This window comes from Nomascus leucogenys, chromosome 4 (genome assembly GCF_006542625.1).
Source record: "Nomascus leucogenys isolate Asia chromosome 4, Asia_NLE_v1, whole genome shotgun sequence".
NCBI classification, from domain to species: Eukaryota; Metazoa; Chordata; class Mammalia; order Primates; family Hylobatidae; genus Nomascus; species Nomascus leucogenys.
In genome coordinates this window covers 87034917-87062678 of record NC_044384.1, presented here as the reverse complement: position 1 = coordinate 87062678, position 27762 = coordinate 87034917, and the positions used below count along the sequence as shown (strand labels likewise).

The 27762-nt window shown below is 55.4% G+C and overlaps 3 protein-coding genes across 6 annotated transcripts; 2 read left to right on the top strand and 1 right to left on the bottom strand.

Annotated features, from left to right (window-relative positions):
* Positions 1–4370: 4370 nt before the first annotated feature.
* On the top strand, positions 4371–9336 carry TMEM134 (transmembrane protein 134). Of its 3 annotated transcripts, XM_030811336.1 has the most exons (7): positions 4371–4623; positions 5555–5619; positions 6061–6150; positions 6263–6339; positions 8561–8605; positions 8805–8858; positions 8987–9336. In XM_030811336.1, the coding sequence occupies exons 1-7, from the start codon at positions 4450–4452 to the stop codon at positions 9067–9069; spliced, it is 588 nt and encodes a 195-aa protein (XP_030667196.1). In that variant the 5' UTR covers positions 4371–4449; the 3' UTR covers positions 9070–9336. The 3 variants fall into 3 exon arrangements, 2 of the variants coding, with proteins under 2 accessions (XP_030667196.1, XP_030667197.1); XR_004029699.1 differs by having other exon boundaries at positions 8561–8858; positions 8987–9032; XM_030811337.1 differs by lacking the exon at positions 8561–8605.
* Positions 9337–11702: 2366 nt separating this feature from the next.
* On the bottom strand, positions 11703–18536 carry CABP4 (calcium binding protein 4). Of its 2 annotated transcripts, none has more exons than XM_003273936.4 (6): positions 17918–18536; positions 17489–17519; positions 17265–17408; positions 16021–16130; positions 15178–15325; positions 11703–15065 (listed from the first exon to the last, which is right to left on the bottom strand). In XM_003273936.4, exons 1-6 carry the CDS (start codon positions 18281–18283, stop codon positions 15037–15039), a joined length of 828 nt encoding a protein of 275 aa, XP_003273984.1. In that variant the 5' UTR covers positions 18284–18536; the 3' UTR covers positions 11703–15036. The 2 variants fall into 2 exon arrangements, with proteins under 2 accessions (XP_003273984.1, XP_030667195.1); XM_030811335.1 differs by having other exon boundaries at positions 14609–15065; positions 16004–16130.
* Positions 18537–20965: 2429 nt separating this feature from the next.
* GPR152 (G protein-coupled receptor 152) lies at positions 20966–22364 on the top strand. The gene has a single exon (XM_004087848.3). The coding sequence runs from the start codon at positions 20971–20973 to the stop codon at positions 22357–22359; it is 1389 nt and encodes a 462-aa protein (XP_004087896.2). The 5' UTR covers positions 20966–20970; the 3' UTR covers positions 22360–22364.
* Positions 22365–27762: the final 5398 nt, after the last annotated feature.

Below are 27762 nucleotides of genomic sequence, written 5' to 3'. Positions count from 1 at the left end.
ACAAAACTTAGCTGGGCATAGTGGCGGATGCCTGTAATCCCAGCTACTCCGGAGGCTGAGGCAGAGAATTGCTTGAACCCAGGAAGTGGAGGTTGCAGTGAGCCTAGATCGTGCCACTGCACTCCAGCCTGGGCGACAGAGGGAGACTCCGTCTCAAAAAAATAAAATAAAACAGGGAAGAGGCGAAAGCACCTCTCCATAAGACATAAGACCAGTAAGACCAGTGCATGTCAGTTTACCATTGCCATGGCAACACCTAGAAGTTACCACCCCCTTCCATGGCAATGACCTGACAGACCAGAAGTTACCACTCTTTCCCTAGAAATTTCTGGATAATTCACCCCTCAATTTGCATGTAATTAAAAGTGGGCATAAATACGGCTGTGGAACTGCCTCTGAGCAGCTGCTGGGGGCACACTGCCTGCGGGATGGCCCTGCTTCACAAGGAGCAACGCCTGTGCTGCTGCTGGGCGCTGCTGCTTCGATAAAAGTTGCTTTCCAAAAAGTAAAAAATAAGGCCAGGTGCCTGTAATCCCAGCACTTTGGGAGGCTGAAGTGGGCAGCTCAACTGATGTCAGAAGATCGAGACCAGCCTGACCAAAATGGCGAAATCCTGTCTCTACTAAACATACAAAAATTAGCTGGGCGTGGTGGCAGACACCTGTAATCCAAGCTACTTGGGAGGCTAAGGCAGAAGAATCGCTTGAACCCAAGAGGCAGAGGTTGCGGTGAGCCGAGATCACGCCACTGCACTCCAGCCTGGGCAACAGAGCAAGGCTCAGTCTTAAAAAAATTTAAAAAATTAAAAATTTAAAAAAATGTTTAAGTTGCTGTCTAACACCACCAGCTCACCCTTGAATTCTTTCCCAGGTGAAGCCAAGGACTCTCTTGGGCTAAGCCCCAATTTTGAGGATCACCTGCCCTGCATCAGCCTTGCTACGCTGAGGCTGATCTTGAATTCCTGGCCTCAAGTGATCCTCCTGCCTCAGCTTCCCAAAGTGCTGGGATTACAGACGTGAGCCACTGCACCCAGCCTGAAAAGGAGTGATTATTCTTTAACTAAGAGCATGTTAGACAAGGAGTCAAAGACAGACAGATAGGAAATATGTGCAAGGTCATAAACCAGCAAGGAATTAATGATTAGATATGTAGATATGCAAATTAGTAGAAAAAGGCTAGAAAACCCAATAGCAAAAAGAAAGACAAAAGGTATGAAGAGCCAGTTCATAGACAAGGGACACCCAATGGCTGACAAGGGCACAAAGAGCAGCTCAAACTCTCCAGCCATCAGAGAACCCAGAGGAACATGAGGTACCACTTTAAATTCATCAGATCAGCAAGCCATTAAAAAGTTGGATGGTACCGGCCGGGCGCGGTGGCTCACGCTTGTAATCCCAGCACTTTGGGAGGCCGAGGCGGGCGGATCACGAGGTCAGGAGATCGAGACCACGGTGAAACCCCGTCTCTACTAAAAATACAAAAAAATTAGCCGGGCGTGGTGGTGGGCGCCTGTAGTCCCAGCTACTCGGAGAGGCTGAGGCAGGAGAATGGCGTGAACCCGGAGGCGGAGCTTGCAGTGAGCCGAGATTGAGCCACTGCACTCCAGCCTGGGCGACAGAGCGAGACTCCGTCTCAAAAAAAAAAGTTGGATGGTACCAAGTCCTGAGAGAACCAGAAGCCTCCAGGTGGAGTGTCAACTCTCACAGTCACTCAGGAGAGCATCTGTGGTACCCTGTGAAGTCATGAGTGCGTGTGCCCTATAACCTGGAAATCCTACTCCAAGGGGAATTCTCCCACAGTCCATAAGGGGACAGCAGGAAGATGTTAACTGCAGTGATGCCTGTGATGGCGGGGTTGAGGCCAGTTTGAGTGTGCAACACTGTGGAGGTGAGGTGGATCATAAAGGTGCTAGACACTCAACATGGTATAACCGCATGTAGCTTGTAGAAACAACGAGATGCATGTGGAAAACAGCATCGAGAGCGAAAATGTAAACGTGTAAATAACAGAACTGAATTTTCTGCATGACATCATGTTTGTAAATTGCAAACACATCCACGTAGGAGACAGTGCCATACATGGTACAGAGCCAGGCAGGCTTCAAGGACGCCAACTGAGCATGCTGACATGGGTCTGACAGAAGGCAGGGGAGAGGAAGGAACCTGGGTAGTGAAAGAGGGAAAGTGAATTAACATAACTCAACTGGGGCCTTGTTCATAGTGTTGATGTGTAACAAACAGAGAAGTAGACTTGACTCAGCTCTGTAAATGAGGCCATAAAATGAACCGTGGAGGCCGGGTGTCAGTGGCTCATACCCAGCACCTTGGGAGGCCGAGGTGGGCGGATCACGCCTGTAATCCTAGCTACATGGGAGGCTGAGGCAGGAGAATCGCTTGAACCCAGGGGGCGGAGGTTGCAGCAAGCCGAGATCTTGCCACTGCACTCCAGCCCGGGTGACAGAGCGAGACTCTGTCTCAAAAAAAAAAAAAAAAAAAAAAAAAAAAAAAAAATAGGCAGGGCACTGTGGCTCATGCCTGTAATCCCAGCCTCCTCGGGAGGCTGACGCAGGAGAATCACTTGAACCCAGGAGGCAGAGGTTGCAGTGAGCTGAGATCGCGCCACTGCACTCCGGCTTGGGCAACAGAGCGAGACTCTGTCTCAAAAAAAAAAAACAAAAAAACTCTCTTGACTAAGGTCCATAAAGCTCTCAAGGCTCTGGGGCCCATCTACTCCTCCCAGGCTCATCCAGTCGCCCCGCCCCTTTCCTCGCTGCTCAGCCACACTGGCTTTCTCACATTCTTCCTCCACAGGCCAAGCTCCTTCCCACCTCCTGGCCTTTGAACGTGCTGTTCCCTGGTGCCAGGAAAACACTGAACCTTGCTTTTCTCACAGCTGGCTCCTTCATCATCTGCATTCCTGCTCAAATGTCACCTCTTGGAAAGGTCATCTTTGACTGTGAAATCTAAAGTCAGTTTTGCATCCCACAGCACTTGAAATTGTCTCATTTTGCCCTGTTTTATTGAGCACTGTATCTATAGTGCCCAAAACAGTGTTTGGCCCTAAATAGATGCTTAATAAATACTTGTGGCAGAAATGAATGAGGGGTTTGCCAAAGACCCAAGTACTTCCAAGTGGTAGAATGGGGATTTGAACCAAGGTCCACCTAATTCATAGAATACTTCTGCTTTTCCACCCCCCACCACCCCCCCCCATGGTTCTTTTTTTTTTTTTTTTGAGACGGAGTCTTGCTCTGTTGCCCAGGCTGGAGTGCAGTGGTGTGATCTCCACTCACTACAACCTCTGCCTCCAGGGTACAAGCGATTCTCCTGCCTCAGCCTCCCAAGTAGCTGGGATTACAGGCACGGGTCACCGCGCCCAGCTAATTTTTGTATTTTCAGTACAGACTGGGTTTCACCGTGTTGGCCAGGCTGGTCTCGAACTCCTGACCTCAAGTGATCCACTAGCCTCGGCCTCCCAAAGCGTGAGCCACTGTGCCTTGCCACGAGTTCAGATTTTATTCCAAGAGCAATGGAAAACCAAGGGAAGGTTTTTTGTTTGTTTTGTTTTGTTTTTTGAGATGGAGTCTTGTTCTGTCGCCCAGGCTGGAGTGCAGTGGCTCAATCTCGGCTCACTGCAACATCTGCCTCCTGGGTTCAAGCAATTCTTCTGCCTCAGCCTCCCAAGTAGCTGGGACTATAGGCATGTGCTACCACGCCTGGCTAATTTTTGTATTTTTAGTAAAGACGGGGTTTCGCCGTGTGGGCCAGGCTGGTCTCGAACTCCTGACCTCAAGTGATCCACCCGCCTCGGCCTCCCAAAGTGCTGGGATTACCGGAGTGAGCCACTGAGCCAGGCCAGCAGCATAATTTTTAAAAAGGGTTTTAAGAATAACACACACAGATAAAAAGATTTGTTTTAAAAGATCACTTCGGCTGCTGCGTGGAGACTGGACTGGAGAAATGGAAGACACATAAGCTCTCTGAGCCTCGGTTTCCACATTTGCAAAAATGGGGAGAGCACCCCTCCGGTGCGGGGCTGTTGGGAGTAAGGTGGGGAAACAGTTCCCAGGAGTCTCCTTGGCACTCGAGGAACGGGCTGCGGTGCAAAAGGCCCTGTCAGGGACCTGGAGGTTGGGGCGTGGAAGCCCCACCAAGCCCCCCCACATACAGGCCTGGGGGCTGTGTCCGAACCCGGCACGGACTGTCGCTTGCCATGGCGGCCACTAAGCGGCGTCACGGGCCGGGCACGCTCCGTCTGGAAGAGGCTCCCACCCATCAGCCCGCTCGGGACTCCGCAGCTCTGGCCTGCTAAGGGCGGGCGGGGGGCGGGGCCGGCGCGTGGGGCGGAGCCAGGGCCGGAGGGGCGGGGCATGCGGGGGCGGGGCCGCGGCGACGCTGGGTGTGTGGGCGCAGATGGCGGCGGCGCACGGCGCCTGAGCGGGCCGGGGCCATGAGCGCCGCCCGGCCCCAGTTCAGCATTGATGATGCCTTCGAGCTGTCCCTGGAGGACGCGGGCTCTGGGCCCGAGTCCAGCGGGGTCGCGCGCTTTGGGCCGCTGCACTTCGAGCGTCGGGCCCGGTTCGAGGTGGCTGACGAGGACAAGCAGTCCCGGCTGCGCTACCAGGTGAACCGCCCGGCCCACCTAACCCCCTGCCCCCGGCTGGACGGGCCCCCAGGCCGGGCCCCAAAGGCTTCAACTCGGGGGAGAATCTGCCTAGAGGCCCCAGCTGAAGCACGAGACCGCACCCCCGCCCCGCGGACGTGACTCTTGATCCAGAGCCCTGCCCAGGCCCTCCCGGTTCCGATACCGGGCCCCAGCCAGCCGGGAAGAGCCCAGAGCCCGGGCCCGGGAGCTCATCCCTCAGCTCCAGCTGGGGAACCCAGCCGGATTCCCCACTCATCGTGGCTACTCGCCCCTGGCCCCCGCTGGGTTAGGGGAGCTCCTCTGTATCTGAACCAGACCTTGCCCCACACGCAGGAGCATCCCCTGTGCCCCAGGCCAGCTAAGCTGATGAGAACCCGCACGCCTTTCTCTATTCTGAAAGCCCTCACCCTAATTCCACCACCACCCCTAAGAGCTGGAGCTCCTCTCACATGACCAGTCCTTGCCCACCCTTTGGCTCCCACTAAACCAGAAAAACCCATTTTCCCAGAAAACCTCCACCCACCCTAGGCTGCTTTTCTTGGAGACCTGGACCAGATCCCTGTGCCTTGAACCTGGGAACCCTGGGCCTGGTCTTCCCTGGCACCCCAATTCCCAAGCTCCCATTCTAGGCCACTGAATGAGAGCTCCACCCTGACTCCCAAAGTTGGGAGGGCTCCTTTCCCTGGAATCCGTGCAGGCTCCTGCTCCCCAGAGCCCTGGCATCCACCCACCTCCTACCTGGTTTCTGTGAATCACCAAACCCGTTCTGCGGGGAGGGCAGAGGGCCAGGTGAACAGCTGCCAGGCGGCCAGGCAAATATGGTTGTGTAGGCCTGCTTTTCTCTCCCCGGGAAGGGAGTGAGGAAGGGCCCCAGCCCAGCAACCCCCCTGAGACCTGTGTTCTGCAACAGAACCTGGAGAACGATGAGGATGGAGCCCAGGCCTCTCCGGAGCCGGATGGGGGAGTCGGCATCAGGTTAGGGCCAGGTGGGGACCCACCCCTGTACCCCAGCCCCAGCTCCTATGCCCAGGGACCCTGCTCAGTCGCCCACCCCACTTCACTCACTCTCTTCCATCCCATCCTATTGATTGCTAGCCTGACCCTCACTTTCCTCACAGGGTCCCCTACACTGTAGGGTCACCCTACCCTAGTGCCCAGCTGTACTCACCTCTTTCAGAAACACCCAGTCTGGTCTGGCCCCCACCTTCCTACAGGTCACCTGTCTGTCCTACAGAAACCCCTAGCTCATCCCCAGCGCCTGAATTCATCCTCACCCACCGAGGCCTCTCAGGGCCCACTATCCTGCAAGGGGCCAGCCCCAGTCCCTGCACCATGCCCTGCACTTCATCAGGACTCCTGTCCCAAAGCAACCCCGTCCTTGCCTCCCTGCCCCTCACTGGGCGCCTGTCCTTGCAGGGATTCCGGCCGAACTTCCATCCGCAGCTCCCAGTGGTCCTTTAGCACCATCAGCAGTGGCACCCAGCGCTCCTACAACACCTGCTGCAGGTGAGCCTGTCCGCCTGAGCACCCAGCCAAGCAGCCCTGGCTCTGCCCCCACAGCCTCCTGCACCCCCTCCCTCCACCTCCTTCACATTTACCCTGCTCTCCTGCCACCCAGCTGGACCCAACACCCTTTGATCCAGAAGAACCGCCGAGTGGTGCTGGCCTCCTTCCTGCTCCTGCTGCTGGGGCTGGGTGAGTGGCCCTGAGGGTTGGGGTCAAGAGGGGCCCCGTGGGAGGCTCTGCCCTCCTTTTGTGCAGGCTCTGCCTCCCCCTTGACACTGAGCCTCCCAGCATCCTGAGGAGGCAGCTGGCTGCCATCATCACACTCCCATTTTACAGGTGAGGAGACAGAGGCCTTGGGACCTGGGCACACAGCCAGGAAATCACACATAGCTGAAAATGGAACCTGGCTTATCACTCCAAAGACTTTTCCTTTTTTAAAAAATTTAACCTGTTTAATCCATTAGGGGACAGAAGAGTAGCAGCTACCATTTTTTCTGTGTCTGCTTTGGGCAAGGTGCAGGGCAGTTTTATTTTCCCACCTTACAGAAGTCCTACAAGTGAGGTGGTGCCCAGAAGCCACGTGTAGGGGCTCAGGGATGCTGAGTGCCCAGCCAGTGCAGAGCCGCAGGGCACCTGGCACTTCCCCTTGTCTGGCATCTAAGTGCTGACAAGCACCCCTCTCCTACCCATTGCTCAGATGGGGGAACTTTTGGTCCAGAGCAGGCAGATCTCATACCAGGTGTTCTCTGGCTCCCAGGTGCCTCGTTCTTTGGGGTAGAGGAGGCAGAGTCCCCAGAAAGGATCCAGGGTTGGGGTCACGAGTGATCCATAAGGAGGGACTAACTGTGGCTGCTACCCTGGCTCATCTCTCTGCTTCTCCAGGAAGGCCAAGGCTCCCCAACCAGCCAGGCCCCTGGCACACATTCTGGCCTCTGCTCTGGGTGTTTGAATGCAGGGGAGGGGGCTGCCACTTCCCAGCACCGCTGCACAGTGGCCCCAGTAGTGCTGCCAAGTTCTTTCATTTTTCCTCTCTCAACCCAGCAAGGCAAGCCTGGGGCTACCAGAGCGCCTTAGAGGGCCTTTGTAGGGTGCAGGGAGTGTTTCAGCCCCCATCATACCCTATACCCTTTTTTTTTTTTTTTTTTGAAAAGGAGTCTTGCTCTGTTGCCCAGGCAGGAGTGTAGTGGTACAGTCTCGGCTCACTGCAACCTACACCTCTTGGGTTCAAGGGATTTTCATGCCTCAGCCTCTGGAGTAACTGGGATTACAGGCGCCCGCCACCACACCTGGCTAATTTTTTGTATTTTTTTTAGTAGAGATGGGGTTTCACCATGTTGGCCTCAGGTGATCCACCCACCTCAGCTTCCCAAAGTGTTGGGATTACAGGCGTGAGCCACCACGCCCAGCCCTTTTTATTTTTTTAGAGACAGGGTCTTGTTCTGTTGCCCAAGCTGGAGAGCTGTGGTATGATCACTGCAGCCTCAAACTCTTGGACTCAAGCCATCCTCCCAGCTGAGCCTCCCTAGTAGCTGGGACTACAGGCATGTACCACCATGCTCAGCTAATTATTTTCTTTTTAAATAATAATAGAGACAAGGTCTCACTATGTTGCCCAGGCTGGTCTTGAACTCCTGAACTCAAGTGATCCTCCTGCCTCGGCCTCCCAAAGTGCTAGGATTACAGCCATGAGTCACCATGCCTGGGCTGGGCTAATTTTTTTTTTTAACTTTTTATAGAGATGGGGATCTTGCTGTGTTGCCCAGGCTGGCTTCAAACTCCTGGCCTCAAGCGATCTTCCTGCCTTGGCTCCCTGAAGCACTGGGATTACAGGCATGAGCCACCACACCTGGCCCACCCTTTTTGAAGTAGTCTGGGCAATGCACAAAGCAGTCCATGGTGGCCCCCCAATCCCCCAGGCTTACTACCCACCTTGTTGCAGAGCCCAAAGTCCAGCTCTTCATTCCCCCATCACTCTTCTAACTGGGGACCCAGGACTCCTGCACTGCCCTGTTCTTACCCCCGGGATCCCAATCACCTGTACTGCTAGCTTTCAGGTTCTTATTGGTTCCTCCACTAAGGACGGGCCATAAGGGCAGGGACCTTATCTGCCCTTCAGGGCGGAATTCCCAGTACCAGGCACGCAGTAGGTGTTCCATAAATGTTGAATGACTAAAAGCCCACCCCAAGGGGCAAAGAAAAATCTCTCCTTTCACACACTTCCCAGGGCCTGCTCAGTGCCTTGCTCTGGAAACAGAGCTTGGTGAGCTTCCTGGGGAGGGTCTCTGCCTAGGGCACCTTCAGCTCAGGTGGTGGGGGGCATCATTCCTTAGGGCTGAGCCGGGCTGGGGGTGGGAGCCCCCGCCCTCACCACTGCTCCTGCCCCCACCCCCGCGGCTCCGTCTGTGTGCAGTGCTGATCTTGGTCGGCGTGGGACTGGAGGCGACCCCCTCTCCAGGTGAGCGACCCTCCCGCCCCCACAGGCAGCGGACACCCCTGTCTTGTGTCCACGGGTCCACGGCAAGCCCTCCCACCTCCCAGCAGTACACCGCCCCTTTTCAGCCGGGAGTGAGGCTTGCCCGGGCAGTCAGCGGCGGCCCGGAAGGCCTCGCAGCCTCCGCCCCCTCGCCCTGACCGGGCTCTGGTCCCTCCCGCAGGTGTCTCCAGCGCCATCTTCTTCGTGCCGGGCTTCCTGTTGTTGGTGCCTGGAGGTGCGAGCGGGCACCGGGGCGGAAGGGGCGGGGCCGCGGGGAGGGGAGGGGAGAGGCTGTGGGGCGGGACTGAGGGCGGTGTTGCGGGGAGGGGCGGGGCCTCGGCGCTGATAGGCCCCGCCCCGCAGTCTATCACGTGATCTTCATCTACTGCGCGGTCAAGGGCCACCGGGGTTTCCAGTTCTTCTACCTGCCCTACTTCGAGAAGTGACCGCGGCGCAGCGTGGACTCCTTGCGTCCACGGGGGCGCCCCTCGGACCCGCGCCCTGTTCCGTTCCCCTCATCTCAAGGGAAGAGGCCCTCCAGGACCCTCGAAACCCCAGCCCCTAGGGAGTTTGCTCAGGAAGTTTGGGGCATGCAGGCCTGGCCCTGGGAAAGCCGCCCCTCGCCTGCTCTGTGCCTTAACTTATTCTCGGGCCGTGCGGCTGCTAGGTTGCTGTTATTTTGTGCTAATAAAAGAGTAATTAATTCCACCAGAGGCAATTGCTCTCCTCCTGTCCTGCCACTGCTAGCCCAGCCCAGCCCACCAGCCTGACCACAGCCCCCCTCCCAAGGACTGACCCTGAGGCTGAAGGGCTTCGAGCACCACCGAACGCGCTGGCAGCCCTGATGCTGAGGCTTGCCCAAGGGCACGGGGCATGTTGGGGACAGAGGTGGGCGTAGGACTCCTGGCTTGCCAGCCAGGAGGCGGCTGGAACAGCCTGCCCCACCCCCAGCCCTTGGATGACTCAACCAGCCCGTCTCTGTCTAGTGGCCCTGGCCGAGGGCACTCAGAGATGACGCAGGCCTGGGGCCTGGAGGCTGGTATCCTAGTTCCAGCCTGGCTCTGGGGCCCTGGGCTGCCACAGCCAGCCCTGAATGTGGGCCATGCCAAGGCAATGACCCAGCCCCCTCCACCCACTGCCCTCCTTCCCAGTCCCAGAGGTTGGGAGAACCTGGGGGCAGAGGGCATGGGAAGCCGCGCCTGACAGACACCCTCAGTGATCAAAGACTTAGAAATGCAGAATGTTAGAAACAAACCATCTCAGAATTTTGGAAAATCCGCATTTCAGAATCTTACGAACCAAGAAACAGAATCTTTGAGAAGCCTGAAATCTGAGATCATAGTAGCTACCAGTTATCAATTTGTTAAAAGGCCCCAGGATGGCCGGGCACAGTGGCTCAAGCCTGTAATCCTAGCACTTTGAGAGGCCAAGATGGGAGGATTGCTTGAACCCAGGAGTTCGAGACCAACCTGGACAACATGGCGAGACCCCATCTCTATTTAAAAAAAAAGAAAGGAAAAGGTACTAGGCCCTGCACTAAGCACTGAACACGGGTTCTATCTTGTAATCTTCACTACCTCTGTCCCATTTTACAGATGAGGACTGACTCACCCAAGGACAGCCAGCAGGTGGTGGGTAGAATTAGGAACATAGCCCAGGGCTTTTCCCATGACATTGCGGGGGAGGGAGAAGGAAACGGGCACTGAGCTGGTCCCTCCTACCAGCCAACCAAGAGGCTGGCTGAGTGAGCAAGGGTTGGGAGGCCCTGTTGGTGCACCTGCCCACACAGTCTATCTCCCCCACCGAAACACGGGCCCCACAAACCACTGTCTGCAACACCCAACACAGCGGGGCCTTCAGGATTCTGAGTTAGAGGAATGGACACCCAGACTCCTGCTCTCGCTCCCACCTTTCCAGGCCCCACAGACTTCCCACCCTCATCCCCCATTCAAGGCACTTAGGGGGCACCCATTAGATGCAGGAACTCCTAAACCAGTGGTCCCCCAACTGGCTATGGTAAAGGACCAGTTTTCATTTCTAATCCATCATGGTCCAGTACTTTCATAAGAAGAACTAGCCAGGTGCTGTGCCTCATGCCTGTAATCCCAGCACTTTGAGAGGCCAAGATGGGAGGATCACTTGAGCCTAGGAGTTCGAGACCAACCTGGGAAACATGGCAAAACCCCATCTATACAAAAAATGCAAAAATTAGCCAGGCATGTTGGGGCGCCTGTAGTCCCACCTACTTGGGCTGGGGTGGGAGGATCACTGAGCCTGGGAGGCTGCAGTGGAGCTGTGATTGCACCACTGCACTCCAGCCTGGAAGACAGACTGAGACCTATTTCAAAAAAAAAAAAATACAGTAACATGAAAATTTTAAACACTAGAAAAATGAAATAAAAAACATACAGAGGCTGGGCGCAGTGGCTCATGCCTGCAATCCCAGCACTTTGGGAGGCCGAGGCAGGTGAATCACGAGGTCAGGAATTCAAGACCAGCCTGACCAACAGGGCAAAACCCCATCTCTATTAAAAATACAAAAAAATTAGCCGGGCATGGTGGCATGCGCCTGTAATCCCAGCTACTCAGGAGGCTGAGGCAGGAGAATCGCTTGAACCCGGGAGGCGGAGGTTGCAGTGAGCCGAGATCACGCCACTGCACAGCAGCCTGAGCGACAGAGCGAGACTCTGTCTCAAAAAAAAAAAAAAAAAAAAATACAGAATACAAGTCCACAGTTTATCAGATTAATTAGACATAAAATTACATTTCAATAAATATAATCAGAAAAAACATAGGAAAAAGGAAAAATGACAAAAACCATTGAATATGAACAAACAGGCAATTAACACAACACAGAATCGCAACTAACAACTTTTTATTCCTTTTTTTTTTTTGAGACGAGTCTCGCTGTCTCCCAGGCTGGAGTGCAGTGGCGCGATCTCGGCTCACTGCATCCTCTGCCTCCTGGTTTAAGCGATTCTCATGCCTCAGCCTTCCCAGTAGCTGCGACTACAGGCACGTGCCACCATGCCCAGCTAATCTTTGTATTTTTAGTAGAGACAGGGTTTCTGGCCAGGCTGGTCTCTAACCCCTGAGCCACCTCGCCCGACTTCATTCTACAATCTTAACAGAAAGTAATTTCAGAAGTGGCGACTCCCATCATTAGAAGTCTGCATTAGGAATCAGCGAGGTATAGTCCACAGAATGGTTTTTATATTTTGTAATGGTTGGAGAAAAGTCAAATAATAATAAGATTTTATGACATAAAATTATATAAATTTCAAATTTCCATGTCAATAAATGAAGTTTTACTGTTATTGATTAAATTTCCGACACAGCCACACATTTGTTGACTTGACTTGACTTTGCACTACAAACTTCAACAGCAGAGTTGCGTGAGCAGCTGCAACAGAGACTGAAGCCTCAAAGCTGAAGATAATTACTGTCCAGCCCTTTACAGAGTAAAGTTTCCCCACCCTTAGTCTACATGAACACTTTGATAGAACACCATGAATCTGACTTTTCTCTCCAGTTATTTATAAGATTTGCTGTTTATATTCTGCAGTTTCAGTGGGATATATCCAGATATACATTTATTTTTATTTACCCTACTCTGACTTCAGTTTGTTCCTTCAGTCTGGGGACTTGAAGTCTGTGGAAGTCTTTATAGAAAATTTTCAGCCATTATCTCTTTGGTTATTGCTTCTTGCTCATTCTCTATGTATTTCCTCCGTCTGAGACTCCCAAGGACTTATCTGTCTTTTTCTTTGAAACAGGGTCTCTTGCTCTGTCACCAAGGCTGGAGTGCAGTGGCAGATCACTGCAGCTTCCAACTCCTGGGCTCAAATGATCCTCTCACCTCAGCCTCCTGAATAGCTGGAACTACAAGCATGAGCCACTACACTCAGCTTATTTTTTTATTATTTTTTAAAGAGGCAGGTTCTTGCTATTAGGCTGGTCTCAAACTCCTGGCCTCAAGTGATCCTCCTGCCTTCGCCTCCCAAAATGCTGGGATTACAGGCATGAGCCACCACACCCAGTCTCCAAGTGACTTTTTTTTTTTTTTTTTTTTTTTTTTTTTTTTCAGAGATGGAGTCTCGCTCTGTAGCCCAGGCTGGAGTGCAGTGGCGCCATCTCGGCTCACTGCAAGCTCTGCCTCCCGGGTTCACGCCATTCTCTTGCCTCAGCCTCCCGAGTAGCTGGGACTACAGGTGCCCGCCACCATGCCCAGCTAATTTTTTTTTTGTATTTTTAGTAGAGATGGGGTTTCACCATGTTAGCCAGGATGGTCTCGATCTCCTGACCTCATGATCCACCTGTCTCAGCCTCCTAAAGTGCTGGGATTACAGGCGTGAGCCACCATGCCCAGCCTTCCAGTGACTTTTAACTACCCTTTAATATTTTCCATCTTTTTGTCTCTCAGTGTTACATTATAAGTGATTTCTTAGATATAGCTTCCAGTTCGTTAATCTTCTTTAAATTGTGTTTAATCTGCCATTTAGCTTATCCATTATTTTTTATTCCAATGGCTGTGCGTGTGTATATATAAAAAATATACTTTTTTTTTTAACAGAAGCCATGTTTTTTTTTGTTTGTTTGTTTTTGACGGATTCTCACTCTGTTACCCATGCTGGAGTGCGGTGGTGCAATCTCGACTCACTGCAACCTCTGCCTCCTGGGCTCAAGTGATCCTCCCACTTCAGCCTGCAGAATAGCTGGGACCACAGATGCAAGCACCACCACGCCCGGCTAATTTTTGTATTTTTAGTAGAGACGGGGTTTCACCATGTTGCCCAGGCTGGTCTCGAACTCCTGAGCTCAAGCAACCCACCCACCTTGGCCTCCCAAAGTGCTGGGATTCCAGGCATGAGCCATGTGCCTGGCCTGTTGGGTTACTTTTTAAATCTTCCGGTTCTCTCTTCATACTATCCTGTTACTGCATGTTGATCTCTTTTCCCCTTTTAGCCGTCTTTTATTTGCATGTATCTTGCGGTCTCTTAGGCGGCTGTATTATGTACATGAGATGCCAGTCCTCTTGCTTTTGTCTCTGCCTCGTCTCCTTCGTGGTGGTTTCTTTACTTTTATAATTGGTAGGCTTTTTTGTTTTGTTTTTGAGACGGAGTCTCCATCTGTTGCTCAAGCTGGGGTGCAATGGTGTGATCTCAGCTCACTGCAGCTCCACCTCCCAGGCTCAAGCGATTCTCCTGCCTCAGCCTCCAAGTAGCTGAGATTACAGGTGCGCGCTACCTCGCCCGGTTAATTTTTGTATTTTTAGTAGAGATGGGGTTTCACCATGTTGGTCAGGCTGGCCTCAAACTCCTGACCTCAGGTAATTCACCCGCCTCGGTCTCCCAAAGTGCTGGGATTACAGGCATGAGCCACCACTCCTGGCCCAATAATCTGTAGTTTTTATCACAAGTTCCCCTTTGGGAGCGGCAGGGTTTTTTCCAGTTTTTTTCAGCTTTTCACACCCTGGAGAGAGACTACACGCCTGCTTGAAGGGCAGGCCCTGGAGCTCCAGGCTCTTGAGGGCAGCTGTTTCCACTCCGGGCCCTGAACATCCGTATCCTTGCCACTTTCTACCACTGGTCAGTGCAGACAGATTAATATCTTAGCCTTTGGAGACCCTGGAATATATCCAGGGGGGTTGTTTCTTGCTCCCCAGACTCATGGGGTTCTTCTGTCACTCACAGGTGTAGGAGTCCAGGCGCCCAAGCCTCTATCCAGATCTGAAACCCCCACAGGGTCAGCTCCCTCCTACAACCCCAGCTTCGATTTCTTTGTCTTTAATACATGGAGCCATCCTTTTCTTTCTTTCAAGCTCACTTTTTTTACACTGGGGTTTTTTGGGTTTTTGTTTGTTTGTTTTTTGTCTTTCATTTTTCCTTTTCGTGGAGAATGGGGTCTCGATACATTGCCCAGGCAGGTCTCGAACTGCTGGGCTCAAGCTATCCTCCCGCTCCTGCCCCACTGACAGCTGGGATTACAGGTGTGAGCCACCGCACCCGGCTCAAGTTCATTAAAAAAAAAAAATTATAAACATAAGTAGTGAAAGGGGTCCAGCCATCCTCTCCATTAATCATGCCACTGGGGGGTCCCCACTGAATGCTGCCAGTGCCAGGGAACTCCCTACCTCCCAGAGGTCTGGAGAGACCCAAATCTTGCTCACACTGAGGAACGGTGGGCAGCTGAGAGCAGGTCTTCTCCAGGCAGCTTGAGTAGGGGGAGGTAAGGATGAGGGTGGGCGGGTAACATAACAAGCCGACATCGAGGCCAGGTGTTTTCAGAGATAGAAGCAGTCTGGGGGCTGCTGGGTCTCCATCTCCATCCTGGAGGCTCCTGGGGGAGGGCTGCAGCCTGGGTCCGGCTGGTGTCTGGGACTGCAGGGGCAACAGATATTCCCTCCTGGAGCCTCAGTGGCGGGAGAGCATCATCACAAACTCTGTGGGAGAGAAGGGCAGGGCTTGGGTCAGTCCACGTCAGGGATCCCAGGAGGTGCTGGGCTCAGCCTAGGCCCTGGGAGGATGGGAGGGCTTTCCAGGAAGGAGACTCACCGTCAAAGTCTACGGTGCCATCCCCATTGAGGTCCACTTCTCGGAGCATCTCGTCCAGCTCAGGACCCGCCAGCGGTTCCCCGAGCAGAGCCGGCACTGCCTCCCGCAGCTCCGCCACCGTAATCCGTCCATCCCTGTCCCTGTCAAACTAAGGTCCCCGCAAGGCTCAGCTCCTCCCACCCAAAGCTGCCTCAGCCTGCAGCCAGCTCCACCCTTTTATTTTTTATTTTATTTTATTTATTTTTATTTTATTTTATTTTATTTTTTGAGACGGAGTCTTGCTCTGTCACCAGGCTGGAGTGCAGTGGTGCAATCTCGGCTCACTGCAACCTCCGCCTCCAGGGTTCAAGTGATTCTCCTGCCTCAGCCTCCTGAGTAGCTGGGATTACAGGTGCCCACCACAACCCTCCACTAATTTTTGTATTTTTAATAGAGATGGGGTTTCGCCATGTTGGCCAGGCTGACCTCGAGCTCCTGACCTCAGGTGATCCGCCCACCTTGGCCTCCCAAAGTGCTGGGATTACAGGCGTGAGCTACCGCACCCGGGCAGCCAGTCCCACTCTTAACCACTGCCTGTACCTAGATGCTCCCCTGCCCACCATCTCTGCCCATGCACACCTTCCACACCCTCCCACACCAAGGTGGTTTGCTTCCTACTCCAGGAAGTCCCCCTGGAGGGATCCTCTAGCTGGGAGTGAGCTGAACCCTCTCTGACCCATCCCTGGGCCCCAGTCCCACCGCCTTCAGGGCTCTAGGCCTTCCCAAGGCTGAGACCTGAGTGAGAGGCCAGCAAGGATGCCACCCAGCCCTGCCCTCCTCTGCCCACCTCACCACACTCCGCACCTCTCGGAAGGCGATGCGCAGCTCTCGCACCCCCAGCATATGCGCCGTCTCCTCCCTCAGCTTTGGGCCTATCAGTTCTACAAACTCCTCAAAGTCCACACGGCCACCCACTGCGGACCCAGGAAGAGTGTCACAATGGTGAGGGCATAAAGGCTGAAGCCCAAGGAGGAACATCCCACAGGCCAGACACCCCCACCCCCAGGCTCTGCACCTAGGAAGAAACACCTGTGTCCACGCCTGCAGCAGATAGGAGGCCGGAACCCCCGTCCTTGGCTGCTGGGGTGCTGGGGCTGCTTCTGCTCTTAGTGAAGAACCCAAGTATGTGAGGAAGAGACCAGGCTTTGGAGCCAGATAGTGCCCTGTTCAAATCTTGTCCCTGCTGCTGATGTGTGTGGCACTGGCTGACTTACTGACCCTCCCTTCCTCATCCTAGGAGCAGGGCGAGGAGCCTACTCCATGGGGCTCATGTTCATGGCCATGAAGTACTGGAGCCCAGTGGGCAGCAATAAATGCCACTTCCAAACACACCCATGTGGTCCATGCCTCAGTTCTAAGATGCCGTCAGTCACACAAAGCACTCATGGTCACGCAACAGCTCTGGGGACAGAAAAGAAGCATGACACCAAATGTCCATCTCAATTGTAAATCACATCCCCATTTTGGAAATTGTAAGGAAAAAATGCAGGAGTCCTGGAATGAAGTGAATACAAGATCTGTCTGAGGACAAACCAGTGAAGGGGAACCACACAGTTCCTGCCATCAGACACTGAGTCGCAAGGCGTGGGTGGGGTCCTCTCCCATCAGGGCGACCGAGATTCAGGCAGCTGCCACCAGGGCACAGGGCTGAGGCAGGGTCACAGAAAGAGAGAGAAAGAGAGAGGGTGCCAGGTGACTAGTATCAGCGGACAGCACTTTATCACTGAGTCAGGGGCTTCTGGGCCAGCGAGGCAGGAAGGGCTCGGGTGGAAGGAGCAAATGTGTACAGCGGCCATGGCAACAGACATCCCGAGCCAGGGTCCTCAACCCAAGCCCCAAGGGGCTCTCCTGGGTCTCCGGGCCGCCTTGCTGGGCTGCCTTCCCACACAGAGAGGCAGGAGCTTGAACCCAGTGCCCGTGCCTGGAAACCGCCACCCTCCCTCACTCCCACCGGCACCCCAATGGACTCCCAAGGGCCACCTCCCGCCAGCCCTTCGTGACCCCCTGAACTACGCAGGCTGCCCAGGTGGGCGGGCTCCCACACTGACTGCGCATCTTGATGTGCTGCGAGACCTCCAGGAGCTCCATCTCGGTGGGCATGTAGCCCAGGGTCCGCATGCAGTCACCCAGCTCCCGGTGGCTGATGTAGCCGTCACGGTCAGTGTCAAACTCCTCGAAGGCGGCCTGAAGCTCTGTGGAGGAGGGAGGTCAAGCCCAGGTGGCCAGGCTCAGGCACAGCTCCCACCCCCTGCCAGCAGCAAGAGCCACTCACCGTCTAGCTCCTCAGGGCCCAGCTCGCGGTCCTGCAGAGGGAGAGTTCAGGATGTCCCCAGGGCCAGCCACAGCTCTGTCATCCTTCCTCCTCCATCCCCTGCTCATGTTGGCCTGGGCAGGGCCCAGCCCCACCAGAGTAGGAAAAGGGTGCTGAAGCCTCGTGGGACCCAGGAGGAGCAAGCTCCCTTTTGTGCTCCTGGGGCCTAGAGCTCCCACAGAGCCCTGGTGTGAATTCTGGCTCTGCCCACCGCCCACGCTGGCCCGAGACCCACCCTTCCCCAAACCGCAGCAACTCTGCCCCACAGCCCAGGCTCAGTCTGGGGCAGAAGAGGCAGAGGGCCTCTCAGGGGCAGGGTGAGCTGAGCCCAAGGGGTGTCTCTCCAGCCCCACCCCCAGGACCCCCAGCCCAACCCAGGTCCCACCTAACCTTCCCGAAGACTCGATTGAGCAGGGGCCCGTATGTCCTCTGAGCAGTGTCGTGCCGGGAGTCAGGACGATGTCGGTGGGACTGGCGAGAAGAGGCCGGCCCAGGGGAGTCAGGGGGTGCGCCCGCCGGCCCCTCTCCAGTGCTGGGAGGGTTATTGCTGCTCCCCGGGGCCTCGGGGCCTGTCTGCTCCCCAGAGCTGCCAGTGCGCTTTCGAGACCCTCGGAGTCCCCTCTCCTTCTTGCTCCTCTTCCTGGTCAGCGGGGTCTCCTCTGCATCACTCTTGGGAGTCACAACCCCCGCAGGGGGCTTCTGAGGGCCAGTGGCCAGGTTTGGGCCGTGCTGCCCCCTTGCCTGCTCTGTGGCCATGGGGGAGGGATAACAGTGCTCAGAGACACTGCACCCCTGGGCACCCTTGGCTTTCAGGACCCATAAAGCTGCTTATGCACCCCCACTCTTAGAGCTGAGAGCCTAGGATCGGGCTCTGAGGGGGATTAGGGTAAGTGAGGCAGGCAGCCCTGGCCCTAATCCCAGTCCTCTGCCCCAGGGCTGGCCAGGGCAGAGCCAGATGGGTCCAGAGAACTGTCCTTGGTCAGAAGCAAGGGGCACCAGGACGTGGTGGCTGCCATGAGCCTCAGATGCCAGATCTGCCACTTATTAGCCGGGGGATCCAGCAAATTCCCCTCCCAGCCTCAGTTTCCCTATCTATAAAACACGGGAAATAATGCTAGGGCACAGAAGACTCAGCCCATATGTGACATGGGCGGACTTTGTTAGGCAGAGAGGACCAGGGAAGGCATCTCAGGTGGGAGGAGGCATGTGGACAATGGCTGGGAGGTGGGAAAGGATGAGCAAGTGGCCTACTGAGGCCCCCCCATGGGTGACATCCTGGCCAGAGCAGGGGGCATGTGAAATGGAGGAAGAGGCCAGATCACAGATGCCTCGAATGCCGGTTTGAGGAGCACGGGGAGTGATGTGGGAGGAGGTGGACCTCGGGGTCTTAGAGGCTGCCCTGGGCTAGAGAGGCCCTGGGGAGGAGGGTCTGACTGTCCAGGCCCATCAGGGCTGGGGGAAGGGGTCTGGCTGGTCACTTGGCCCTACTGGGCCAGGGTTAGGGTTTCCCGGCAAGCAGCCCCATGAATGATTGATGTCCTCTCAGCTTCAGTTTCCTGCCCGCCCGCCTTAGCGCCGCCAGGCGCCACAAAGCAGGCCCCAGTGAGGGCCAGGGGGACAGCTGGAGCACTGGGCAGGCAGGCACGCCCTGCTCCTTCCACCCATCGGCCTCTGCCTCCCAGGTAAGCCAGGCCTCACTGGTCAGGGCCTCAGTCTGGGGGTGCCTGGGGCTCTGATCCAATAGGGAATGGAGACAGCAGAGGGAGTCAGCCTGAGGAGGAACCCTAGGGGTACGGAGGGCACCAGACTAAAGGCCAAGTGGCTAGAGCCGTGGGCCGTGGGCAGGGGCCAGCCCTTCAGGGCGTCCGTTCCCTCCCCAGACTACACCACCACCTGGGCTCTCATCGCCCTCAAAGGGAAACTCCCTCCCCTCTGCCAGTGGGGAAGGGCGAGGTGGGGCTGCAGGCCTGTTGGATTCCAGGTCTGGGTGCCCCTCAAATCCTCTCACCCTCACCATCCCACCACCATCCCACCGCAAAGCCCCTCCCCTTCTCTGTTTAGCAGCTCCAGGAGACAAACAGGGGTCACCTCCAGCCTGAGCTGTGGGAAGTGGGAGAGGGCCACGGTGGGGTGGAAGATGCTGGAGAGGCACCAGGGGCTCCTAGGATGGCCCTCCTGACCCCAGGCTGCAGGGTCCTGAGGCTCAGAGACCTCATCCTGAGCCCAAGAGTGACACTTGCTGGAGGGGAGGGGGTTCCCACTGCCCCAGACTCCCTACCTTCGGGTCCCCTGGGCCCATGGGAACCAGAGCCCTCCCTTCTTGGAATCCTAAACACTCGAACCCCAGGGGAGCAGGCATACAGGGGCCTTGTGATGAGCGGACCAAATGGTCTTCAAATTGTGTTCCCTGGAACCCTGGGGGGTAGGGGTACTCTTCCCTCCCTTAATTTGAGCACCCCGTTTTAGTTCATATAGGAGTGCCACTAGAATACTTTTTTTTTTTTTTTTTTTGAGGTGGAGTTTTGCTCTTGTTGCTCAGGCTGGAGTGTGATGGCACGATCTTGGCTCACGGCAACCTCTGCCTCCCGGGTTCAAGCGATTCTCCTGAGTAGCTGGGATTAGAGGCATGTGCCACCACGGCCAGCCAATTTTGTATTTTTAGTAGAGATGGGGTTTCTCCATGTTGGTCAGGCTGGTCTCGAACTCCCGACCTCAGGTGATCTTCCCAAAGTGCTGGGATTACAGGTGTGAGCCACCGTGCCCGGCCTTAGAATACTTTACTTACAGACAAAATTCCATACCTTTAACAATGTTTGAAAGCCTCCAGGTTAGTCTACCCGGACACACTGGGACTCCACATGGCAGAAGATTAAGTCTGTCTGGACACAGTGTCTCATGCCTGTAATCTCAACACTTTAGGAGGCCAAGGTAGGAGGATCACTTGAGCTCACAAGTTCAAGACCGGCCTAGGCAACATAGTGAGACCTTGTCTCTACTAAAAATTTAAAAAGTAGTGGGTGCAACCTGTAGTCCCAGCTACTAGGGAGGCTGAGATGGGAGGGTTGCTGGAACCCAGGAGGTGCAGGCTGCAGGGACTGTGCCACTGCACTCATCCTGGGCAATAGAGCAAGGCCCTGTCTCTCAAAAAAAACAAAGAAAAGAAAAGTCTGGGGTGAGGCCTGGCACCTCCCTTCCTACCTTCACTGATTCTCTGAACCTTCCCCTCCTTGCCTATAAAGTAGATTGTATGAGGACTCCATGAGGTCATCCACTTCAAGTCCTTGGCATAGGATAACTACTCAAAAGGCGATGACAATGGTGCAGGGAGGGATGGTGACTTGCCTGGAGATGCACAGCACCGTCTCTCCCATACTCGGTCATTCACACCATCATTGATTCACCAGGCACCCACTCCGTGTCCAGCAGGACTCTGGGGACCCCAAATGGACACTACTATGGAAGCCGATCTGGGTGCCACCGGCCACAGGCCCCGCACAGAGTTTGATGAGGAGGACTCCTACCCCCAGGGTGGCTGGGACACGGTCTTCCTGGTGGCCCTGCTGCTCCTCGGGCTGCCAGCCAATGGATTGATGGCGTGGCTGGCCGGCTGCCAGGCCCGGCATGGAGCTGGCACGCGTCTGGCGCTGCTTCTGCTCAGCCTGGCCCTCTCTGACTTCTTGTTCCTGGCAGCAGCAGCCTTCCAGATCCTAGAGATCCGGCATGGGGGACACTGGCCGCTGGGGACAGCTGCCTGCCGCTTCTACTACTTCCTGTGGGGCGTGTCCTACTCCTCCGGCCTCTTCCTGCTGGCCGCCCTCAGCCTAGACCGCTGCCTGCTGGCACTGTGCCCACACTGGTACCCTGGGCACCGCCCAGCCCGCCTGCCCCTCTGGGTCTGCGCTGGGGTCTGGGTGCTGGCCACACTCTTCAGTGTGCCCTGGCTGGTCTTCCCCGAGGCTGCCGTCTGGTGGTACGACCTGGTCATCTGCCTGGACTTCTGGGACAGCGAGGAGCTGTCACTGCGGATGCTGGAGGTCCTGGGGGGCTTCCTGCCTTTCCTCCTGCTGCTCATCTGCCATGTGCTCACCCAGGCCACGGCCTGTCACACCTGCCGCCGCCAACAGCAGCCTGCAGCCTGCCGGGGCTTCGCCCGTGTGGCCAGGACCATTCTGTCGGCCTACGTGGTCCTGAGGCTGCCCTACCAGCTGGCCCAGCTGCTCTACCTGGCCTTCCTGTGGGATGTCTACTCCGGCTACCTGCTCTGGGAGGCCCTGGTCTACTCCGACTACCTGATCCTGCTCAACAGCTGCCTCAGCCCCTTCCTCTGCCTCATGGCCAGTGCCGACCTCCGGGCCCTGCTGCGCTCCGTGCTCTCGTCCTTCGCGGCAGTTCTCTGCGAGGAGCGGCCAGGCAGCTTCACGCCAGCTGAGCCACAGACCCAGCTAGATTCTGAGGGTCCAACCCTGCCAGAGCCGATGGCAGAGGCCCAGCCACAGATGGATCCCTTGGCCCAGCGTCAGGTGAACCCCACACTCCAGCCACGATCGGATCCCACAGCCCAGCCACAGCTGATCCCTACAACCCAGCCACAGTCGGGTCCCACAGCCCAGCCACAGCTGAACCCCACAGCCCAGCCACAGTCAGACACTAAGGTCCAGACCCCTGGACCCGCTGCCAGTTCTGTGCCCAGTCCCTGTGATGAAGCCTCCCCAACCCCATCCTCGCATCCTACCCCAGGGGCCCCTGAGGACCCAGCCATACCTCCTGCCTCTGAAGGAGAAAGCCCCAGCGGCACCCCGCCAGAGGCGGCCCCGGGCGCAGGCCCCACGTGAGGGTCCAGGAACTCCCAGGCCCACCAGAGCAGTGAAAGAGCCCAGGGCAGACAGAGGAACCAGCCAGTCAGACAGGTGAGGAGCCGCGGACATCGTTGTCCTTAAAAACCCTGCCGAGTCCATCAGGCCTGGAAGGAGGACTTGAGGGAGGGGAAACAATCCAGCCAAAAGTCTCAGGCAGTTCCATGTCAGTGTCCCCTGCTCCCGGCCATCAGCCTTTTCTGTGGTTGCTCCCAACACACACAGAGTTGCCCAACAGCCCCCGAACCGCAGCTAATCAGACCCAGCTGACAATTCTCCCCTGGGCCTCCTGCTGGAGGAAGACAACAGGGGGCACTTTCCCCAGGCTTGACCTGACCTCCCTTTGGTCCTTCCCTACCTCTCCTCCTCTGGGCCTGAACACAAGGACGTGAAACAAAAAAAAGTCCCTGCAGAGAAGGGGGCCTCCAGGAGCCACCAGCCCCAAGCAGGAGCCTGAGGCCCTGGTGAACCACAAGCTGGCCTGGCATAGCCAAGCCTGGTCCACCAGTCCCCTTCCCCCAACAGTCATTGAGGCTGGGGCAGGGCCTCCCTCAGCAAGATGCCAGAAGAGGCAGGAGCTGCCTAGCCTGGATTCAAATCCAGCCCTGCCATGTCCCAGCTGAGCGACTCTGGGGGAGCAACTTCACCTTCCGAACTCCCATGTCATTGGCTGTTGAGAGGATGCAATGAGAAAGTGTGTAAGGCATCACAAGAGCCTGGCGCACGGAGGGGCCGGTGAACTGGCCTTTCTTCTCCTTCATCCACATACAGGATGTCCCTTTAGAGGCTGGGGATGGATGGAGGAGGCAGTGGGGAAAGCCACCACCTGGCCCAGGCATCTGGGATCTTGTGACCAGTCTGGGCTGTAGACACCCCGGTGGCCTAAGATCAGGAGGCCGTCTCTGTGCCTTGGGGGCCTGCAGAGGACTTCAAAGTCTGACTGTATTTAAAAGTTCAATTAGCATCCACCTGCTCCCCACCTCCCGTGGAGGGCTGCACAAGATTCTATGTGGGGGCTGCAGGTACGGAGGGCCCTGATCCTGCCTGAATAGCAGCCTCCCTGAGGAGGCTGAGCCCAAGTGCACAGATGGGAAGTTGTCCAAGCACACAGAGCTCAGGGCACCAGTGGGTCTAGAAAGGGCAAAGGCTCCCAGAGGTCACACAGCCTCTCTAGAGCAGAACCAGCTCTTCCCTCTCAAGCTGCTGATGCTGCAGAAAAAACTAGAAGTGCTGAAGGTCTATCTTCCGACCCCCACTCCACTTCCCTTTTCCTAACCATCGTCCTCTCCTGGCACCCACCCCACCGGCGTTCTCCTGACCCCTCAATGTTCCAGTCATGCCCCTTTATCCCATTAGCTCAGTATCGTGACCTTCAGCAACTGAGATGCCCTTCCCAGCAGGTGTAAATGACAATGATGTCTGATGTGCAACCCTTCCCAGAGACACCTGCATTTTCCAAACGCAGCAGGCTGTGCAGGCAGCCTAGAGTGACAGTCAGGTCTGGTTCTGGTTCCTAACTTCCTTCCTCTCAGCCTGTTTTCTCCTCTGTAAAATGGAGTGATCATATTCCCCTTGCAGGCTTGGCAGTTCTGATCATTGACTGAGCCCAAGGATGGGAAGTGCTGTGGGCGGTGGTGGTGGTGATACCAGAAGCATAGTCGTAGTGATGGAATTGTGGGCACTGAGGCCCATGGGAGACAGATTTCTGGCCAGGCATGAATTTATTGAATTCATTCATCCAGTATTTCTTGGGCACTCGCTAGATGCCTTTCTGGACAGCCTTCCATTCTGGAGCCACTTGGGTGAGGTTAAGGGTGCACTCTCTTGGCCGGGCGCAGTGGCTCACGCCTGTAATCCCAGCACTTTGGGACCCTGAGGCAGGCGGATCACAAGGTCAGGAGATCAAGACCATCCTGGCTAACACGGTGAAACCCCGTCTCTACTAAAAATACAAAAAAAAAAAAAAGTTAGCTGGGCGTGGTGGCGGGCGCCTGTAGTCCCAGCTACTCGGGAGGCTGAGGCAGGAGAATGGCATGAACCTGGGAGGTGGAGCTTACAGTGAGCTGAGATCGCACCACTGCACTCCAGCCCGGGTGACACAGCAAGACTCTGTCTCAAAAAAAAAGAGTGCACTCTCTGGTGACCATCAGGGTTGGTTGTTTGAATCCTGGCTCCACCACTCACAGGCTGTGTGACCTTCCACAAAGCTCTTAGCCTCTTTGGGACTCAGTTTCCTCGTCTGTAAAATGAGGATCATAATAATGGTACCCATCTCACAGGAGTGTGAATCCCTATGAAGCATTCGTGATTGTTGGCCATTAATTTGATGACAGCAGTGGGCACCCCCCGGTCTCACTCAGCCCTGGGACCAATACTGAGCCACAGGCCAGCGCCTGAGTGGCAGATCGCCTGCCCCCCAGGCCTCCCCACCACAGCACTGCCTCCTGTTCCACAAGGGAAGCTCTCACCCTCCCCATCCCATTGAAGTCCACACTCTGAGCGCAGGGCCTGGACTTCAGTCCCCCTTAGGGCACTCTGCAGTGCCCTTCTCCCTTTTCCTGGGCAGGGCTCCCAGGACCTTTTCAGCATGGCAGGCAGATCAGGAAATAAAACCTCAGCACCAGCCGCCTGCTTTCAGCTCTGGTCCACACTCCAAACCCTACCTCTTGGAGAGTGGGCCAGTCCCACTTCCAAGGACCCCAAAGGGAATCCCACCCATAATGGGTGATTTCTATCCAGAAGAAAGAGCAGTGCTGACTATCACCCTTGGTCAGCCAGAGCAGTGGATGCTCAATAAAGGAATAAGTGAGGTACTTGCTACCCCAAGGCCGCCAGCCTGAGGGAGGTGGGGCAGACTCCACCTGTGGGACAGGATGGGGTAGAATGCCTGAAGGGTTTTACGGAATAAAGAGGAGTTCTCAGGCCAGGCATGGTGGCTCACGCCTGTGATCCCAGCACTTTAGGAAGCCAAGGCAGGAGGATCAACTGAGGTCAGGAGTTCAAGGCCACCCTGGCCAACATGGTGAAACACCGTCTCTACTAAAAAATGCAAAATTAGCTGGGCATGGTAGCACCTGCCTGCAATCCTAGCTACTCGGGAGGCTGAGGTAGGAGAATTGCTTGAACCCGGGAGGCGGAGGTTGCGGTGAGCTGAGATCACGCCATTGCATTCCAGCCTGGGGCAACAAGAGCAAAACTCTGTCTCAAAAAAAAAAAAAAAGAAATTATGGTTTAGGAGTTATGCAGCTGGAGGCTATGAGATTCTGACCCTCCCTAAACTGCTCCTAAGATCAGCACTTGAGATATTTTGCAGACCCTGACCTTGATGGATCAGCTGGCACCACCAGATCAATAAACTGGCTCATCTGATCTTGTGGCCCCCACCCAGGAACTGACTCAGTGCAAGATGACAGCTTTGATTCGCTCTGATTTCATTCCTGACCAATCAGCACTGCTGGCTCACTGGCTTCCCACCACTCCTGACCTCAGGTGGTCCACCCGCCTCGGCCTCCCAAAGTGCTGGGATTACAGGCGTGAGCCACCATGCCCGGCCCTAAACCATAATTTCTAATCTTGTGGCTAATGTTAGTCCTACAAACGCAATCTAGTCCCCAGGCAACAAGGAAGTCTGCTTTGGGAAAGGGCTGTTACCGTCTTTGTTTATAAACTAAGTTTCTCCCAAAGTTAGTTCAGCCTATGCCCAGAAATGAACAAGGACAGCTTAGAGATTAGAAGCAAGGGCCAGGCGCGGTGGCTCACGCCTGTAATCCCAACACTTTGGGAGGCCGAGGTGGGCAGATCACAAGGTCAGGAAATCGAGACCATCCTGGCTAACACGGTGAAACCCCGTCTCTATTAAAAATACAAAAAAAATTAGCCGGGTGAGGTGTAGTCCCAGCTACTTCGGAGGCTGAGGCAGGAGAATGGCGTGAATCCGGGAGGCGGAGCTTGCAGTGAGCCGAGATCGCGCCACTGCACTCCAGCCTCAGCGACAGAGTGAGACTCCGTCTCAAAAAAAAAAAAGAGATTAGAAGTAAGATGGAGTCGGTGAAGTTAGATCTCTTTCACTGACTCAGTCATAGTTTTGCAAAGGTGGTTTCCATTGCAGTGAGCCAAGATCGCGTCACTGCACTCCAGCCTGTACAACAGAGCGAGATTCCATCTCCAAAAAAGACAAACAAAAAAAAAGAGTTCTCTTAGTGGTCCATGGAGGAGGGTTTTGTGTTAGAGAAAATGGGCATGAAGGTGGGCTCAGCCCCAAGACACTGCCCAGCCACGCACCTCCTGCCTACCACATCCCAGGGGACCAGTCTCCTGCTGCCGTCTGGAAGACTCACTCCTTCTCCCGTGAGAAATGCCCTTCCTTCCCTCTCCTTCATAGGCGCCAGACATTGATCCTGAGAGTTGTGATTATGAATATTGTTCAATTCTACATTCAGGGTTGCTGCTCATTCATTCATTCCTCATACATTACTTGAACCCATACTGAGTGTTGGGTCTTGTTCAGGGTGCTGGGAATACAGTAGGAAGATAGGCAAAGTCCTTCCCCTCGATTTGCTGACATCCTGGTGGAGGCTGACACAAAGCAAATACACCAATAAGCACCTGATGCAACATCAGGCGGCGCCGGAGAAGAACACAGGCCGGGTGGTGGCTCACACCTGTAATCCCAGAGTTTTGGGAGGCTGAGGCAGGAGGATTTTTTGAGGCCAGGAGTTTGGAACCAGCCTGGACAACATAGGGGACCTCCATCTCTACAAAAATAAAAATTAGCTAGGCATGGTGGCGTGTGCCTGTAGTCCCAGCTACTTGAGAGGCTGAGGTGGGAGGACTGAGCCCCAGAGTGTGAGGCGGTAGTGAGCTAGGACCGTGCCACTGCACTCCAGCCTGGGCAACTGAGCAAGACTCTGTCTCCAAAAAAAAGAACAATGCAGTCAGGATAAGTAAGACCAAAGAATGGCTGGGTGAGGAGTGGTCCGGGAGAGCCCTAGGAGGAGGTGATGTCTGACCAGAGACCTGAATCGAGAGGGGAAAGAAGGCTTTTTGGGATCTGAGGAAAGAGCTTCCAGATGGAGAGAACATGATGTGCCCAGGCCTTGGGGTGGGAAGGAAGGTGGGTGGGATCTAGATGATCCTTCCAGCCCCAGGGTTTATAGAGCACTAGGAAAAGCAAGGGCTTTGGACCCAAGCCGAGCCGATGGGGATTGCATCCGGCTGGGTGACCTCAGGCAGGCACCGCACCTCTCTGTGCCTGTTTCCTCAATGGGGCGTGGCAATGGGAATGAGATGGGAGACAAGCCCGAGGTCACCCTCAGACACACAGTGGGGGCCTCTTTTAGCCAGAGACAAGGCTCCTGTGGCCTCTGCTCTTCCCTGGCTTCC